An 18592-nucleotide genomic window follows, 5' to 3' on the forward strand; every position below is an offset into this window, starting at 1 on the left:
GCCCAAGATCACCCAGCTGGCTGCATGTGGGGGAGCACAGATTCAAACTCGGCTCACCAGATTAGAAGTCCACACTCCTTCAAAGCTCTCTTTGAAGCCCAAGAAAGAACCACCCCAAATGCCAACATTCATTAGCAAGCAGCAGTTCCACGGGCTCATTTCAGGCCAGGAACTCAGAATGAGGGGCAAGACAGTCTCCTTTGCCGTGTTCCCATACCTAACCCAGGTTGCTCACAGGTGTGCGGGTAAAATACCATCCAGGCATCACTGACCAAAGGCAAACCAGCAAGGGGCCTTCTAGGCAAGTGAGAAACAAGGGTGGTTTTGTCAGCTTGGGGCCAAGCTGGGTACTTTGCCGGGCATGAGTTACACACACACACAAAAATGCTAGACTGGAAAATATTTCAATTTTTTAAATTTTAGCTTCAGCTAAAACAAATAGTCACAGGGTACTCGTATTTATCAAGCCGGTGCACGGAACAGAGGGTTGCATAGAATTTTATATATCTACTTCATAGGGTTGGCTCTGAGGCCGGGACCAATGCAAAAACGCCACCCTTCAGAGTCAACTCCAGGTCCCCTTTGATCCGCCCAATAAAATACATTTTAACGTCTATATTAACTTTAGATTTGTCACACTACAGATAGGCTTGCCACCCATATCTCAAATCATAGCCTTTTAAGTCCAGTAACCTTGTGTTCTTCAACATGACCCACTCTTTCTTCCAAACTAGACAACAGGACACAAAATATCATTTCAGGCAAACCTAATCCACCTCTTTCCATCGTGAGTCCAATGGCCTTTTGATATTAGTTTGATTGGACTGATAATTGCTCCTAAAAGTCATTTCCCCCCCCCCCAATAAAATTCCGATTATTGCTGGAGTTTGGCGGGAGTTTTGTGGTTTGTTTACGACGTCATGTGGAACATTGAATTAATAGCTTTTACCAAAGGTAAGACTTCGGCTACATTTAAGTTGTGCGGAATGGCCTGGAATTTGCTACCCCAAGATGATCAGACAAATGCCTAGGAGGGAAGATCTACATCAGTGCCAGTCAAGCATCCTGGCAGAGCAAAACCTTAATGTGTACCTCTGCTTGGATGCAACAAAACACAGAGCCTTTGACCTCCATGCCTTACTGGTATCCATTTCAGAGGCTTCTGATAGGTCCTTTTGGAAAGCAGGACTCTAGATGAAGGACTGTTGGAATTCTTAAGTTGATTGTTCTTATCAAATGTTCTCCAGATCCTTACTTACAGATCTACAATTCCCAGAATTTCAAAGGAAGAGGAGGTGGCAAACTAGTCTCACATTACGTGTGAATGTGCCAGTAGTGCTTTGTATATCCTGCTCAAATGCATGAAATGCAGTAGGAGATATGAGGTGCTGTCTCCAGCCCCCAAAGATCCAAGGACATTCTTAACTGGATGGGAATCAAGACTCTTGAGTTTTTGGCTAGCAAAGCTTTTGATCATCTCTGACACCCATTCTAGTGGAACTGGTTCATGGAAACACAGATTTGATATTATCATCTAATTAAGTACAAGTCAGGGCCTAATTTATGACTTGGGCAGCAAAGGAGAAAGGTCCGCGGGGATCCCAATCCAGTCAGGCAAGAAGGCTGCAGACGGCTTAAAGACCTCGAGGAACGGTGAGTCCGGGAGGGTGTAGTTGGCCAAGTAAACAGTTTCTCCCCCGACGAGGTAGCCGGCCCAGATGCCAAAGGTCCCAATGGTCATTATGGTATGGTTGCAATGAGCAATGAGAGCAAAATCCCTCCCTGGAGATGACTCCTGCCCGTCACCAGCAAAGTAAACATCTCCTCTGGAAGCATCCATGTTTTCCTTGCACCAAGCCATCTCATTGCTGACGACCACGAAGACAGCGTCGTGGTACTTCTCCCTGAAGTAATTCATGGCTTTGTCCAAGTAACTTTTGTCAGCCACTACCCCTTTCCAGATGTTGGGCATCACGTGAACATAATCCCCCCTCCGGACGTGCACTCCAATGTACGTTACAGTCTTCCGCGGCCCACGCAGCTGCAGAAGGTATCTATTGGCGTCCTCCTTGATGTAGTCATGGAAGGCAAACTCCTGAAGTATCTCATGGCGGATGTGGTCATAAAAGGTATAAGAACAAGGGTACCCTGTGAGCTGCACATACTTGCCCTCAATGTGACGGTACTCCTCTGACATCCAATCATGGAGTCCGTAGTTCCTCCAGGGGATCTTGCCAACCAGTTCAGAAGGGATCATAGGCAAAGTGAGCTTGAATATTGTTGCTAGTTGCTGGTGCATGGCAGGAAGGATGTAGGCTTGATGGCCATTAAGTTTGGCTAAGGCGTAGAGGGTGGCGTATTCTCCCATCTGATTCCCCAAACGCCCAATTGAATTCACCGTCCACATCCCTCTATCTTTATTCCTGATGGATACGCTAGGAGTCGTGTGTCCAAGCTCTGGGGGACCAGATGTGTTTTTGACCCTGATCTTCCACCACTCCGAGTAAGACTTGTTTCTCTGCAGGTACCAAAATGTGGAGACTGACATAAGGCTAAAAAAAGATAGGCAAACCAAAAGGAATAACGGTCTGAAGATGCGTCTTCCTGGAAGATGCATAGCTCCAAAATCAGGACACCAACAGAAAGAGCAAAATGCAGTGAAACGGCTGAATCAAGACAAAGACCTCGGTTTATGGATGCTACTCCAGCGATCCACCAAATGTAGCATCTTTGTGTTCTTCTTCCTTATCCTCTCCCACATTCTTGATTTGACACAGCAACAGTGCACATCCTTTTTAAATAGAAAAAGGTTTATTTAGGAATTAATATACCTGATAGGAAAGAGGAGCGGAGATTCCTATCTACGTCTTTAACTGAGAGAGAGAGAGAGAGAGAGAGAGAGAGAGAGAGAGAGAGAGAGAGAGAGAGAGAGAGAGAGAGAGAGAGAGGGAAATGATTAATATAAAATATTCTTTTGTTTTTGAATTTTTACTGTAAGGTGACCAGATTGTCCCACTTTTGGAGGGACATCTGGGGGTACCTGGCAAATTGTATTTATGCTGAAATTTTATATTTATATATTTATATATTTATATACTTATATACTTATATACTTATATACTTATATACTTATATATTTATATTACAATACTATTTTTGCATTCTATGAAACTTTATGTTGCTCCGTATAAACCACATTTTAAATCAACCCCCCCCCCCGGTCAATGGTGTCCCACTTTACCAATGTTAAAATCTGATCACCTTATTTTACTGCCATGTCCAAAGGTGAACAGAGTTTCAACTTTGACTTGTATACTTTTGGGGAGCAGGAAATAAGACATGGCAAGTCACCTTTGGGCGTCCAATTCTGGTCGTTCTTTTTTGCTGATAAGCAAAACCAGAAATATCTAGGGAGAAAAATATCCTCAGTAGCCCTCTTGCGATATTGAAAAGTGGGGAGGGGGAACACCACCACCACTGTGAAAAGGGTTGTCAGGTCCCTCAGACCTGTTGGAAAAGCTGAGAGTGAATTTGGAGTGGGGAGGAATGCTGAGAATAGATACCACGTCCCAACATGATGCCGGGGACATCCGGGGCCAGAGGGACAGACTGGTTTTTGCGCAAATCTCTAATGGAAAAAGTTGAATCTGAATGCAGAACACTGAAATGAATCTCATCAAGACAGTAGAAAGGAACTTAGGAATCCTGCGTGTGCCCCTGAACATATATTTCATGCCCAATGGCACCTTTAAGACCAACAAAGTTTTATTCAAGCTATGTGGTTACCTGCAGTAATGGCTTTAAACTACACGTGGAATGGTACTGGCTAGATTACAGGGAAAAAAATTTCACCATCAGAGTAGTTCAGCAGTGGAATAGACTGCCTACGGAGGAAGTGAGCTCCCCCTCACTGGTGGTCTTCAAACAGTGGCATTGAGGAGGGGGTTGAACTAGATGGCCTGCATAGCCCCTTCCAGCTCTAGGATTCTAGGATTCTTAAAGGTGCCCATTGTATTCAAATTTTGTTCAGCTACAAGTTCAAGTTCAGACCAACACAACTACCCACTTGAATATATCTCATGTGAGAAACATATACTTTGTACATTTGCTTGTCGTTGGACACCACATGAGGGAGATACTTGAATGAGACCCCCCAGCCCCTTTAGAGGCATAGGAACAGAAGCCCCTTCCATATCTCCTCTACAATGCCCTTATCTGGCCAAAGAAATCCATACTTTAACCCAAGGTCTACCATCCTCCCTCTACTCCAAAGCCAAGAAGTTCCTCTCGCCTTACCTTATTCTTCAGTTCTTCTCCTGATCCTTTCTCCTCATTCATTCCATGGCCACGAAGTCACCTGATCCTATTCCTAGGCTTCCTGGGAGTTCAGCAGCAAGTCTTAGTCCCTGCCCTGATTGTTTCCTTTCTCTTGCCAGCTCTCTTTTTACTTCCTCAAGTTTCCAGCCATTGCTTTATTCCATCCACTCACAGTTGCATATCTGACATGTACAGTAAGAAAGAGATTCTGGATGGATTTTTCTTCTCCACGTGGTGGTCCTGACATGCTTGCTTCTTCTCGCTTGGCCGAAGTCGGTTATGCAACCCAGTCTCAAGACCTGCTTCTTCTGTCTCTCTATCTTCCTAGTGGTTCTTTCACCCAGTTGGAAATCCACACAAGTCCTGCTGCATGATAATATAGCTTAATATTGGGGACATTTAAGATCCCCCCTTCTTTGGTCATCCTGCAAGATCTTGAATCCAATCTTGGATCTTTTATAAATCCAAATGAACTTGTTCAATTGCCTGAGATTCTGGCTGGATTTTGATAGGAACATAAATGATTTTTTAAGAAATTGCTAAAAATTAAGGTACTTATATCATCAAACTTCACCTAAAATATAAAAATTCAAACTGGAAAGAACTGATTGATTCCAGGTAGAGAACTTCTACTTCATTGCATTAAGCATTTAGCAGGTCTGACCTATTGTATTTAATAAGAACGAAGTCTCATTGTGTTCTGCTCTTTGTACCTGTCAGCATAAGATTACAAACTTGAGAAACTCAAAAGGCCTACTTGGCCCCACCTATTTGCTCAAAACACTTGGCTGGCACCACGGATAATTTTGGCAGATGCCAGGGAGCCCAGGGGCACCACCAGAATGGGGACCCCTGAACTATTGGACAGCCTGGCCAACAAATATCTCCTCTTCTCCATATATGGATCTCAAAAAGAATGTATAATAAACAGACTTCCTAACAAATAGCATAAGGATATACATCAAATTCTCCTTTATGAATCAGTATCCCCCCCTCAGACCTAGGTGACTGACTATCAAAAAATCTCTTTAGTGACTAAGTTATGAAAGGTAATCCCTGGGGTTTGGGATTCACAGGTATTACAAGCCATTTGTTGATACATTCCCACCCAAAATTTGGGGCCACGCCTGACATTTGGATTTGATGAGGGGACACTGCAGATTGCAGGGTGTCTGGCACCTGCTTGGGTCTTACCAGGAAGTCAAAATGACTGTGATTGTGAAAACAAATAGAACAAACGGCAATGACTAGAATTTCCACTGGGTGGAAATTATATTGTTCACCTTTAGCCTGACTCAGAGACACTTCCTTGAAAGTTAAAAGAAAACTAACAAGGTAAAATATAACAGAACTTTTTAAAAGCTATTTAATCCAGCACCTATCATCACTGAGATTTCATAACTGAACCTCAGGGAGGCAGTGTGTCCAGTAGAGGCAGGCAAAATAAAGCAAAGAAGGAAGCTTGTCTGGTTAGGAGCCAGACCCCTCCTCTGAGAGGTAGTCTCTAATCAGCAACTCATAGATTCCCTTCTATGATATATTACATTAATATGGCAATTATGCTGATTGTGAAATATGCATTAGTTGCTAGTTCTCGAGAAACCTATTGTCCTAAATTATGTAGCTCTATGGGGTGTGAAAGAGGTAGTTAGTGAGCCAGCCTTTCAAAAGCTAAACTATGTGGCCAGGTTTGTCCTGGAGACTATCATCCATGCTAGTTTATACTCATGAAATAGCTGACAGCTGTTTTGTGTCATTTTGGCTAGATAGGGTATAACAGATGACATTGTACCATGATATTAAAGGAAAGGTGTTGATGGATAATCTCTAAACTGCCCTCTAAAAGAGGGGTCTCCTTGCTGACATCGACAGTTCTGGCACCCTTGGCTCCTAGTCATGCAGAGAATTCAGCAATCAATTCTCATCACTTTCAGAAGATTGAATATGGAATACAATAATATCTTCCCTGTAATACTTTAGATGGGATGGCATTATGGCAAGCTAAAACAAATGCCCTAACAAGTTGGGGGGCATTAGGTGTCTTGTGTATAAAGGCAGAGTCTGAAGAGGACTAATGAAACTTCTTGATCACTGACATTGATTACCCATCTCTCTTAATGGGATGGACACAACAAAAAATTCCTTATCTGCTTATGGGCACTATAAATGCAGTGTCATTGAACACTGCAGTTAAAAGAATTCAGCTGGGTTAAGACTTCATTCTATAAGAAATTTGCACACCTATCAAAATGTAATTTGAAGGCAGCTATTTATATCTTTTATGTCTTTGCTCGTTGATCTATATTGGAATGACAGTAAGACCTGTCAAAGTCAGAATTTTAGACCGTTGCTCAGGTATACGGAATAAGGATATAGAAGTGCCACTTGGATAACATTGAATGGAAAAAGAAAATGGAAAAAGAAAATTCATAAATTCCAACAAAACCTTTTGAAATCTAGGGACCCAAGAAGGACTCTCTTACAAATAAAATCAAAGTACATTCATTTATTGGATTCAGTAGCAAGGTTTGAACTCTACCTTGGATATTTCTTGTTTTCTTACTTCTTTTTAAAAAGAATGTTTTATTTATCTTATACCAATAGAGAAACAAGGAAGAAAAGGAAAAGATCAATACGTTGAACTGTACACTATAAATGAACGAGTTTTAAGAAGTCCCAGCATTCATAAAATTCCTCATGTGGTCTTCTAGTCATCAAACTGGAGAGATTCACCATAGCAGCATATTCTCTTAGCTTCTTAAGCAATAAATCCTAGTTGTGTAGTTATGGCTGCTTCCATCTTGAGGCTGTTAGAAGTTTAGTAGCAGAAGTCTAGTAGCAGAATTCTCTTGCATGTGTGGGCACACTATCCGGAAAGATACCTAATAACATACATTTCGGATCTAAAGAAAACTAGATTTTAAGTACCCTCAGCAATTCCTCATGAATTTTAATCCAAGGCCACCACATGAGAAAGAAGGAGGCCACAGCGTGGTAACAACTCCAACTACTCCCAGATTTTACCTCTTTTCTATAAGTGGAGGATAATCAGTGCTACGTTCTAAGCTTTTGGGAAGGTCAGGTCAATTCCCATTCTACTTCCTCTACCCACTTTACAGAATGTAAGTCAGAGCGTCAACAAGGATTTTGTGTGTCTCTCTTTTGAAGAAAAAAAATCTTCAAAATTTTCTCTAAAAATAAGATTGGGAGGTTTCCTCTAGCCAGCGTGGTGCAGTGGTTAAGAGCAGTGGTTTCTAATCTGGCGAGCCAGGTTTGATTTCCCCACTCCTCCACATGCAGCCAGCTGGGTGATCTTGGGCTCATCACAACCCTGAGCTGTTCTCACACAGCAGTAATATCAGGGCACTCTCAGCCCCCGAGGTGTCTGTTGTGGGGAGAGGAAAGGGAAGGCGACTGTAAGCCGCTTTGAGACTCCTTGGGGGAGAGAAAAATGGCATATAAGAACCAACTCTTCTTCTTCTTCAGTAATATCAGGGCTCTCTCAGCCTCACCTCCCTCACAGGGTGTCTGTTGTGGGGAGAGGAAAGGGAAGGCGACTGTAAGCTGCTTTGAGACTACTTGGGGGAGAGAAAAGCGGCATATAAGAACCAACTCTTCTTCTTCAGTAATATCAGGGCTCTCTCAGCCTCACCTACCTCACGAGGTGTCTGTTGCGAGGCGAGGAAAGGGAAGGCAATCCGAGCAGTGAAAAAGAGGGATATAAAAACCAACTCAGTGGGGTTCTTTTTTTCTATTTCATTTTAATAGCATTTATATGATGAGCCATTATTGTTCATATTATTTTCTTACTTTCATTACATTTCAGTGCTTCCCCCTTCCCCCCGAACTTTAAAAAAAGATCATTGTTGTGAATGTGGGAAGGTTTATGTGTCTTCTTGGTGAGTCATGATTTGGAACGTTTCGTTAAGAAAACGCACGTAGCGTGATATTTTTCAATGTTTACTTGGCATTACAGTGTTGTAGCTGCTGTATTATTGAAGATTAGAGCGGCTTGAAAACAATTTCCTGAAACGGCGTTCCATAGCTGGCTTCCCATTGCCATGATCTTCAATAGATTTAATTTTATAAGCATGGCGTGATTAGTACACGCCGTGCTTATAAACTGCGGTGAATTGCAAGGAGAATTGTTTCTGTTTTGTAATAATGTGCCTGTGCATAGATATCACACATGTAAAATGTATTAGGGTTTTCAAAAACCTACACATCTCACATGCCTTCTTATGCGATTAGGACTGAGACCACAGTGTGCCTGAAGATGAACCTTCAACCTCCCTCGGCCAACAAAATGTTCCCATTCTAATCCGTTTTATAGGAAGCTGTCGGGGGAAATGTTTTATTTCCAACAGTGCCTTTGGGACCTGTTTAGTGCTGAGAGAAAGATGCTAGGGATGAGAAGGATGAAACGCTTCCTTCTCATGCCCATCGACCTGATACTAACTGGACACCACCCACGAGGTAACTAAGCAAATTTAGAAGACTGGTGCAATCTTCTTTCTTTCAACAGAGGCTGGGAGACATTTTGTAGCCCCATTAGGTAAACATGTATGATTGCTTCAGTAGCAAATAGCAGTTCCACAGGACCACTTCAGGCCCCCGTCCAATACTCCCAGCCTAACTCAGGTTACCCACAAGTGTGTGTGCAAAGTGCCCTCGAGTCACATCAAGTGCCTCGAATATCCTGGTAAAGTGCATGAAGTACAACAGGAAATATAAGGTGCTATCACCAAACCCAAAGGTCTGAGGAAGTTCTTAACCTGTTAGGAACCCAGAATGGGTTGTCTAAGGTGATGAACACCCCCCCCCCTTACTGGGAGTCTTTAACCAACAACTGGGCAGCTATTTGTCATGGATGCTTTAGGCTTTAGAGCCAGTGTGGTGCGGTGGTTAGGAGTGCGGACTTCTAATCTGGTGAGGCAAGTTTGATTCAATGCTTCCCTGCATGCAGCAAACTGGGCGGCCTTGGGCTCACCATAGCACTGATAAAGCTGTTCTCACCGAGCAGTGATATCAGGGCTCTCTTAGCCTCACCCACCTCACAGGGTGTCTGTTGTGGGGAGAGGAAAGGGAAGAAGATTGTAAGCCACTTTGAGACTCCTTCAGGTAGAGAAAAGTGGCATATAAGAACCAACTCTTCTTCTTCTTCTGATCATGTACTGAGAAGAGGGTTAGACGGCCTGTATGGTCCCTTCCAACTCTCCTCTCCTCTCCTCTCCTCTCCCTCCTCTCCTCTCCTCTCCTCTCCTCTCCTCTCCTCTCCTCTCCTCTCCTCTCCTCTCCTCTCCTCTCCTCTCCTCTCCTCTCCTCTCCTCTCCCCTCCCCTCCCCTCCCCTCCCCTCCCCTCTCCTCTCCTCTTCTTGCTGGGAAAAGTATGAGCATCTTCCGTGACATACACCTAGTAGGACCAGTTCATAGACATACAAATTTCCCTACTATTGTCTAATTAAGTAGAAGTCAGCGCCTAAGTTATGACTTGGGCAGCAAAGGAGAAAGGTCTGCAGGGATCCCAATCCATTCAGGCAAGAAGGCTGCAGACGGCTTAAAGACCTTGAGGAACGGTGAGTCCGGGAGGGTGTAGTTGGCCAAGTAAATAGTTTCTCCCCCGACGAGGTAGCCGGCCCAGATGCCAAAGGTCCCAATGGTCATTATGGTATGGTTGCAATGAGCAATGAGAGCAAAATCCCTCCCTGGAGATGACTCCTGCCCGTCACCAGCAAAGTAAACATCTCCTCTGGAAGCATCCATGTTTTCCTTGCACCAAGCCATCCCATTGCTGACGACCACGAAGACAGCGTCGTGGTACTTCTCCCTGAAGTAATTCATGGCTTTGTCCAAGTAATTTTTGTCAGCCACTACCCCTTTCCAGATGTTGGGCATCACGTGAACATAATCCCCCCTCCGGACATGCACTCCAATGTATGTTACCGTCTTGCGCTGTCCCCGTATCTGCAGAAGGTATCTATTGGCGTCCTCCTTGATGTAGTCATGGAAGGCGAACTCCTGAAGTATCTCATGGCGGATGTGGTGATAAAAGGTATAAGAACAAGGGTACCCTGATAACCGGACATATTTGCCCTGGATGTGACGGTACTCTTCTGACATCCAATCATGGAGGCCGTAGTTCCTCCAGGGGATCTTGCCAACCAGTTCAGAAGGGATCATAGGCAAAGTGAGCTTGAATATTGGTGCTAGATACCGGTGCATGGCAGGAAGGATGTAGGCTTGATGCCCATTAAGTTTGGCTAAGGCGTAGAGGGTGGCGTATTCTCCCATCTGATTCCCCAAACGCCCAATTGAGTTCACCGTCCACATTCCTCCATCTTTATTCCTAATAGAAGATACGCTAGGAGTCGTGTGCTCATGCTTTGGGGGACCAGATGTGTTTTTGACACTGATTGTCCACCACCACGAGTAAGAATTCTTTCTCTGCAGGTGCCAAAAGGTGGAGAAGGACACAAGGCTAAAAAAACATAGGCAGATCACAAGAAACAATTGAGTGAAGTTACATCTCTCTGGAAGATGCATAGTTCCGAAATCCGGACACCTGCAGAAAGAGCAAAATGGAATGAAACAAAGTACTTGGTTAATGGAGACTACTCAACAGTGAATCCCTCCAACTGCTTCTGTCAGCTTGGTGTAGCGATTAAGAGCGGGTTTGATTCCCCCACTCCTCCACATGCAGCCAGCTGGGTGTCACAGTCCTGTTCTCACAGAGCAGTTTCCCTCAGAGCTCTCTCAGTCCCACCTACCTCACAGGGTATCTGTTGTGTGGAGAGGAAGGGAAGGTGGTTATGAGCCGCTTTGAGACTCCTCCTGGCAGTGAAAAGCAGGGTATAAAACCAGCTCTTCTATTTTTGCTCTTTTTCCTTCTTCCCACCCCCGTTCCTGATTTGAGCCTCCTGGATGTTGGCGCAGTGATCACAACTGCAATGATGCACAACCTTATTGAAGAATAGGTAAAGGTTTATTTAGGGATTAACATTCTTGCCAGGAAAAAAGAAAGACAAGTAACTACATCTCTAGCTATGATCTATAATCATATGATATATGTGATTATAATAATAATTTTAAAATTCGAGACTGAATTTTCACTGCCATAGCTGTGTCTGAAATATTTCGGTCTGAATTTTCATGGGTCAGTTCGCCCCTCCATTTGCTTATGCCAGTTTTGGGTACGTGCCAACTTAATGTCACCTTGCCTGCATCTCACAATGTGACTCCTGCCTCACAAGTCTTAGGCCACGAGAAATTCCTTCATCTTTAGAGTGTCATCATAACCTTATTTTGACAAAGGAAGGACTTCTCTACCCAATGCGTAATTAACTTAATAGCTAGCCACCCAGCTTGAGGTGTTTCAGAAAGGTTTATTTCAAAAGAGTATTCCGGTTCATGGTTTTTGCGCAGAATTCCATGCCTCGGTGACTGTTAATCAAAGGGAGATGAAGAAACAGGGAAAGGAGAGAGCACTGAAGGGGAAACAAAATTGGTAGGTCGGTGGGTGAGAGAGGAAAAATTGGGAGAGGCAGCAGGGTCTGCCACAAGGAAGGAAAGAAGAAATAATGCGGGGAGAGGGAATACAGTGAGAGATTCCATCTGGGAGAGTCTCTCTGGTTTCTCCTACTTTCCACATCCGGCTGAACAGATGGCGAACGCTAATGTTCATTGATCCGCATCCCAAAGATAGGATCTGCTTTCTTATTTTTACAGGCCGACTATGGGGGTTTAGGTTCATTTCCCTTCCACTGCTACCACTATGCTATCCTGTGCTTCTTTCAGCCTGAGGGGAGGCAAAACAGACAGACACCTCATAAGTCCTTGTCTTGTATAAGGCAAAGGTTTCCCCCCCCCCCCCCATCTAGAAGCACATATTTCAAGCAGACCAAGAGGTATTCTGCACGGAGCCAAATGAAACAGTTTATAAAACAACCAGTTTAGACCGCTTTATTATATTGCAATCCGTTGTTCTGCATTGGATATAGTCTGCTGAAAAACTACGTTGCAATGCTCTCTGCATGAAGCAACTCATAGCCCTGCCCCCTGTAGTTTTGCCAGCTCCGCTTTGTTCTCTAATGCAGTCACTAATCTGCATAACTAAAGAGCTTCTCTGCATGGCTAATTGCCCGTCTCAGGCAGGCAGGTGAGAAATGAATTGGTGAAAAGCACCTTTCAGAAACAATGCTTAAAAGACGCTTCGTGCTAGGGAGGGTCTTGCAGAAAAAGTAAGCTGTAGTTCAGACACAGTTCCATTGCACCTGGAAGGAGACCATCTTGGGGGGGGGGGAGACACGTGGAGGGCACGAGGTATGGGGTAGCCCAAAACAAAACTGGTTCTTCATTCCCCTGATCGGGCAGGAGGCACCACACGTTAAAGTGGACGGTACACAAAAGTTTTATTCAAGGGATAAGCATCCTTAAACGTGCTACAGGTTCAGACCAACACGGCTGCCCACTTGAAGATATTTCATGCGAGAGCATATAATTTGTATATTTCCTTCTCACTGATCATCACATTAGAGAGAAACCCCAGGGAGAGCCCCTCCCCCAGTCCATTTAGGGTCATAGGAATAGCACGTCCTCCCCCGCCCTCCATATATCTCCTGTCCCCCCAGGCTACAATGATCTACCACAGCCTTGTCCGGCCAAAGAAATCCATAATTTAGCCCAAGGTCTACCATCCTCCCTCTATTCCAGAGCCAAGAAATCCCTCTTGGCTTACCTTATTCTTCAGTTCTTCTCCTGTTCCTTTCTCCTCATTCATTCCATGTCCACGAATTCACGTGATCCTATTCCTAGGCTTCTCAGGAGTTGAGCAGCAAGTCTTAGTCCCTGCTCTGATTTCCCCCCCCCCTTTCTCCTGCCAGCTCTCTTTTTACTTGCCCAAGGCTGTTTCCAGCTTTATCTCGCTCACCCACTGTGGCACCTCTGATATGGACAATGAGAAAGAGATACTGGCTGGATATAGATAGGAACCTACATGATTTTTCTGAATAGTTTCTAAATATTGACGTAGTAAAGTCAACAAACTGCACCTGGATTATTTAAAAATATATATATATATTCAGATTGGAAAGATCTGATGAATTCCAGCAAGGTAAGTTCCACTCAGGTGCGATGACCTGCTGTGTTTAGTCAGAAGGAAGTTTGTTCGTGGAATTTTGCTCTGCTATTTGAACAGGTAAAGTACTTTGCATAAAATCCCAGTAAGCAATACCATCATAAACCTGAGCAACTCTAGAAGCCTACGCAGCCCCACCCCCTTACTGGAAACACGAGGCAGGCACCGGGGGACATGTCGGCATGCTCTGGGTGCCCACGGGCGCTCTGTTGAGGACCCCTGAACTGTGGTCTACTGTAGGGATAGTCAACCTGTGGTCCTCCAGATGTTCATGGACTACATTTCCCATGAGCCCCTGCCAGCATTTGCTGGCAGGGGCTCATGGGAATTGTAATCCATGAACATCTGGAGGACCACAGGTTGACTACCCCTGGTCTACTGGACAGCCTGACCATATGTGGATTTCAGAAAGAATGTGTAAGAATTCACCAGCAGCACAACAACATCCGGAAGAAGTTCCTGACAGTCAGAGCGGTTCCTCAGTGGAGCAGGCTTCCACGGGAGGTGGTGGGTTCTCCATCTTTGGAAATTTTTAAACAGAGGCTAGATAGCCATCTGATGGAGAGGCCGATTCTCTGAAGGCTCAAGGGGGTCGCAGGTGACAGTGGATGAGCGAGAGGGTTGTGAGTGTCCTGCATAGTGCAGGGGGTTGGGCTAGATGACCCATGAGGTCCCTTCCAACTCTATGATTCTATGTTTCTATGAACTTCTAACCATCCGCGTAATGATTCATATATAATTCTCCTAGATGAATCTTGTGCACACCACAAGATTTTGCGGAGATCATCAGATGAATTCCTCCTCTGAGGATTCCCCTCCCTCTAGAGCAGAGATTCCCACATCACTGGAACACACACCTCTTTCCTGGTGTTAGGTCTACTGCACATTCAAACCAAACTGTATTTCCTTTTGGGAGGGAGGACCAGGAACAAGCAGAGCTTTCCAGCATCCCAAAGATGGAGACTTCTGGGGAAGGGTTGCAAAGAGAGCCAGCTTGGTGTAGTGGCTATGAGTGCGGACTTCTAATTTGGCGAGCTGGGTTTGATTCCCCGCTCCTCCTCCACATGCAGCCAGCTGGGTAACCTTGGGCTTGCCACGGCACTGATAAAACTGTTCTGACTGAGCAGTAGATGGATAGATAGATAGATAGATATATTTATTTGTATATAGCCATAGGCCTTTACAAAATATAAAATACAAATTTGCAGACAGTTACATAAAATAAAAGAAACTGTATAAAAATATAAAATTTAAGAACAAAAACCGAAACAGCATACAAAGTGCAAGAGTGTTAAGAGGCTGCCTTAGTGGTTGTAACATTGGCCCTTATTTTCCTTGCAGCCAAGGCAAATAGGGTGGTTTTATATGTTACATCATCAACCTGGTCAGATAAAAGGTAGATTATCTTTTCAGCAGTGGAGTGAAGGTTAGAACCCCGTAAGATCTCATTAAGGAATTTGGCTCTGGGTTGAGCATAAAGTAAGCAGTCAAAGATGTAGTGGGGTAAATCCTCCAGAGCTTGTGCACCACAAATACAAAAATGCTGGTTTTTTGGCGTACAGCTAAATCGGCCCGCCAGTACCTCTGTAGGCATCGCTTCAAATCGAAGTGATGTAAAAGCTACTCTGAGATTGTGGTTAGTGATCTTCATTAGATAGGAGGATCTACAATGGTCGTATTTAAACCATGTTGCTGACTTAGTTTTCAACATTTGACCGAGCAGTAATATCAGGGCTCTCTCAGCCTCACCTCTCTCACAGGGGTCTGTTGTGGGGAGAGGAAAGGGAAGGTGTATGGAAGCCACTTTGAGACTCCTTCAGGCAGAGAAAAGTGACATATAAGAACCAACTCTTTTTTTGTGAGTAAGGGTAGAAAGGGAACCCCTGGGGTTCCGGATATGCCGCCATTGCAACGCATTTGCTGACATATTCCTGCATGACCCATGAGAGGGACGTGCACAAAAACACCCTGAAATTTGGGCCAGGCCGGATGCTTGGATCTGAGGAGGGGACGTTGCGGATTGCAAGGGGAGCTCGATGGGGCTCAGGCACCTGCGTGGGTCTTACCAGGAAGCCAAACTGATTGTGAAACCAGATACGAAAAAAACACCAGGTAATAGAGAACCGGTTAATGAATGGAAACGCACGCTTGGTGGGAAATTTTTGGCTCACCTTTTGTCTGAATCTGAGGCACTCCCTTGAATACAAAGAAATGGTTAACTGGGGGAAAGATATTAGTACCTAATCTTTTTGAGCTATTTCATTCAGCACCTCTAGGCATTAAACTTTGCATAACTTAAATGCAGGGAGGTGGTGGGGTACACACTGCCAGAATAAAACAAAGAAAGAAGCCTGCCCCACTGTAAAGACCATGACTGCATCGACAGGGAGCTCTGATTCAGCTACAGCGTGCCAAGATGGACACATTGGGCTCACCACGGCACTGATAAAACTGTTCTGACCGAGCAGTGATATCAGCGCTCTCTCAGCCTCACCCACCCCACAGGGTGTCTGTTGTGGGGAGAGGAATGGGAAGGAGACTGTAAGCCGCTTTGAGACTCCTTGGGGGAGAGAAAAGCGGCATATAAGAACCAACTCTTCTTCTTCAGTAATATCAGGGCTCTCTCAGCCTCACCTACCTCACGAGGTGTCTGTTGTGAGGAGAGGAAAGGGAAGGCAATCCGAGCAGTGAAAAAGAGGGATATAAAAACCAACTTAGTGGGGCTCTTTTTTTCTATTTCATTTTAATAGTATTCTTCTTCTTCTTCTTCTTCTTCTTCTTCTTCTTCTTCTTCTTCTTCTTCTTCTTCTTCTTCTTCTTCTTCTTCTTCTTCTTCTTCTTCTTCTACAACCACTGCTTTTTCCTCATGCACATGTGGCCACCTTGTTTCTCCCGCCCCCTTTCTCCCATAAGTCCCAGAAACAAAATGCAGCTGCAAATGTATCGGTTCCAAGTCGCTCAGGGCAGATCACAGCATATTAAAAACATACCGGAGGTGATTAGGTTATGACGGTCGATGTAAGAACAACTTCTCACAGGGTGGTGAGCGGCCAGCCGGGTGACCATGGGCATGTCACAGCCCTGTTAGAACCTGTTAGAACAGAGCCGTGAGAGTGGACTCTGTGGTATTGTACCCCACTGAGATCCCTGTCCTCTCCAGCCTCTGTCCCCAAATCTCCAGGAGTTTCTCAGTCTGGATCTGGCAAGCCTTCACCCTCCATCCATTGCCAGTTGTCAGGGTTGAGCTGAGAACCTTGGAGAAAAGTGAGTTATGAATAGATGGATGGATGATGAATGAATGAATGAATGAATGAATGAATGAATGAATGAATGAATGAACGAACGAACGAACGAACGAATGAATGAATGAACGGACAGACGGATGGACGGACGGACGGACTGACAATTGATGGATGGATGGATGATGAATGAATGAATGAATGAACAAACAAACAAATGAACATACGAATGAACGAATAGAATCCCATCTTTGATCCATTATGGTTAATCCATGGTTCCCCCTTCTGTGAACTATTGTCCAGGCGAGTGGAGGGACTCAGCCATCTCTGTCCTGCTGAGGTCCTGCCACGTTTCCCTGTATTAGTCACTAGTCTTCTGAGGCCTCTGTTTTATCAGCACTAGTTTACTATTCGGTTTCCGTTTTCCTGTTCACCAGCTGCCAAAGTAAACCATGAAAGGCAGTGTTGGCCATATCCCTTTGTTTACCCGTAATTTGTCTTGCAGGATGATATTTATTCATGGCATGTGCACCATTTGGTACAGTGGGACGTTAGTTGCACGCCCTGGTGATCCCCTGGAATGAGAAATCATGGCAATTTTAGAGAGTGAATGTTAAGGTAACAGGTCCCTGCTGAGCTGCTTTAAGACTCCTTTGGGCAGTGAAAAGCGGGGTATAAAAGCCGACTTCTGGTCCACGTCCTTTTTGAAGCATCGTTCTGAAGGCCTCGCTTCAAAAAAGACATGAACAAAACTGAGAGGGTGCAGAGGAGAGTGACGAGGCTGATCCAGGGCCTGGGGGCCAAGCCCTGTGAGGAAAGACTTGGGAAGGTTCATCTTGGAGAAGAGGAGGTTGAGAGGGGACAGGGTTGCTCTCTTGAAGTATTTGAAAGGTTGTCACTTAGAGGACCAGGACCAATGGGATGAAATTAATTCAAAAGAAATTCCGTCTCAACATCCGGAAGAAGCTCCTGACAGTCAGAGCGGTTCCTCAGTGGAACAGGCTTCCTCGGGAGGTGGTGGGTTCTCCATCTTTGGAGATTTTTAGACAGAGGACGGATAGCCACCTGACAGAGAGGCTGATTCTGTGAAGGCTCAAGGGGGTGGCAGGTGACAGTGGAGGAGCGATAGGGTTGTGAGTGACCTGCCTAGTGCAGGGGGTTGGACTAGATGACCAAGGGGGTCCCTTCCAACTCTATGATTCTATGATTCTAGGAAGGCAAGGAAAGGTTCCTCTTGGCATCAGAGGATAAGACTGGCAATAATGGGTTAAAACTACATGTAGAATTATATAAGCTAGATATCAGGGAAAAAAATGTTTTCACAGAGTAGTCCAGCAGTGGAATTGGCTGCCTAAGGAGGTGCTGAGCTCCCCCTCACTGGCCAACTTTATACAGCTGCTGAACAGATACTTATCCTGGATGCTTTAGGCTGATCCTGCATTGAGCAGGGGGTTGGACTAGTTGGCCCTTTCCAACTCTAGGACTCTAGGATTCTACACTTTCCCCTCCCCAGATTCTCCCCTCCCCAGGCTGTACCCCCAAATCTCCAAGAATTTCCCAACCCAAAACTGGCAATCTTAGTTCCCCCGATGTTTCCCCTCTGCCATTGATCGTCCAACTGTGAGTTTCCGCTTGAACTCAACAGAGATTACAGAGATCCTATTCATCACCCATCCGCTGCCTGCAAAGCCTTAAAAAAAGGTAAAGATAAAGGTATCCCCGGTGCAAGTACCGGGTCATGTCTGACCCTTGGGGTGACGCCCTCCAGCGTTTTCATGGCAGACTCAATACGGGGTGGTTTGCCAGTGCCTTCCCCAGTCATTACCGTTTACCCCCCAGCAAGCTGGGTACTCATTTTACCAACCTCAGAAGGATGGAAGGCTGAGTCAACCTTGAGCCGGCT

General features: G+C 44.9%; 2 protein-coding genes across 2 annotated transcripts; both read right to left on the reverse strand.

Annotated features, from left to right (window-relative positions):
• Positions 1–200: 200 nt before the first annotated feature.
• Positions 201–4700, reverse strand: LOC143825694 (galactoside alpha-(1,2)-fucosyltransferase 2-like). The gene is made up of 2 exons (XM_077313932.1): positions 4297–4700; positions 201–2791 (listed from the first exon to the last, which is right to left on the reverse strand). The coding sequence occupies exon 2, from the start codon at positions 2615–2617 to the stop codon at positions 1562–1564; it is 1056 nt and encodes a 351-aa protein (XP_077170047.1). The 5' UTR covers positions 2618–2791; positions 4297–4700; the 3' UTR covers positions 201–1561.
• A 4991-nt stretch (positions 4701–9691) lies between these two features.
• On the reverse strand, positions 9692–13441 carry LOC143825889 (galactoside alpha-(1,2)-fucosyltransferase 2-like). Its single transcript, XM_077314289.1, has 2 exons — positions 13052–13441; positions 9692–10879 (listed from the first exon to the last, which is right to left on the reverse strand). The coding sequence occupies exon 2, from the start codon at positions 10858–10860 to the stop codon at positions 9802–9804; it is 1059 nt and encodes a 352-aa protein (XP_077170404.1). The 5' UTR covers positions 10861–10879; positions 13052–13441; the 3' UTR covers positions 9692–9801.
• Positions 13442–18592: the final 5151 nt, after the last annotated feature.

This window comes from Paroedura picta, chromosome 16 (assembly GCF_049243985.1).
Source record: "Paroedura picta isolate Pp20150507F chromosome 16, Ppicta_v3.0, whole genome shotgun sequence".
Taxonomy (NCBI): Eukaryota; Metazoa; Chordata; class Lepidosauria; order Squamata; family Gekkonidae; genus Paroedura; species Paroedura picta.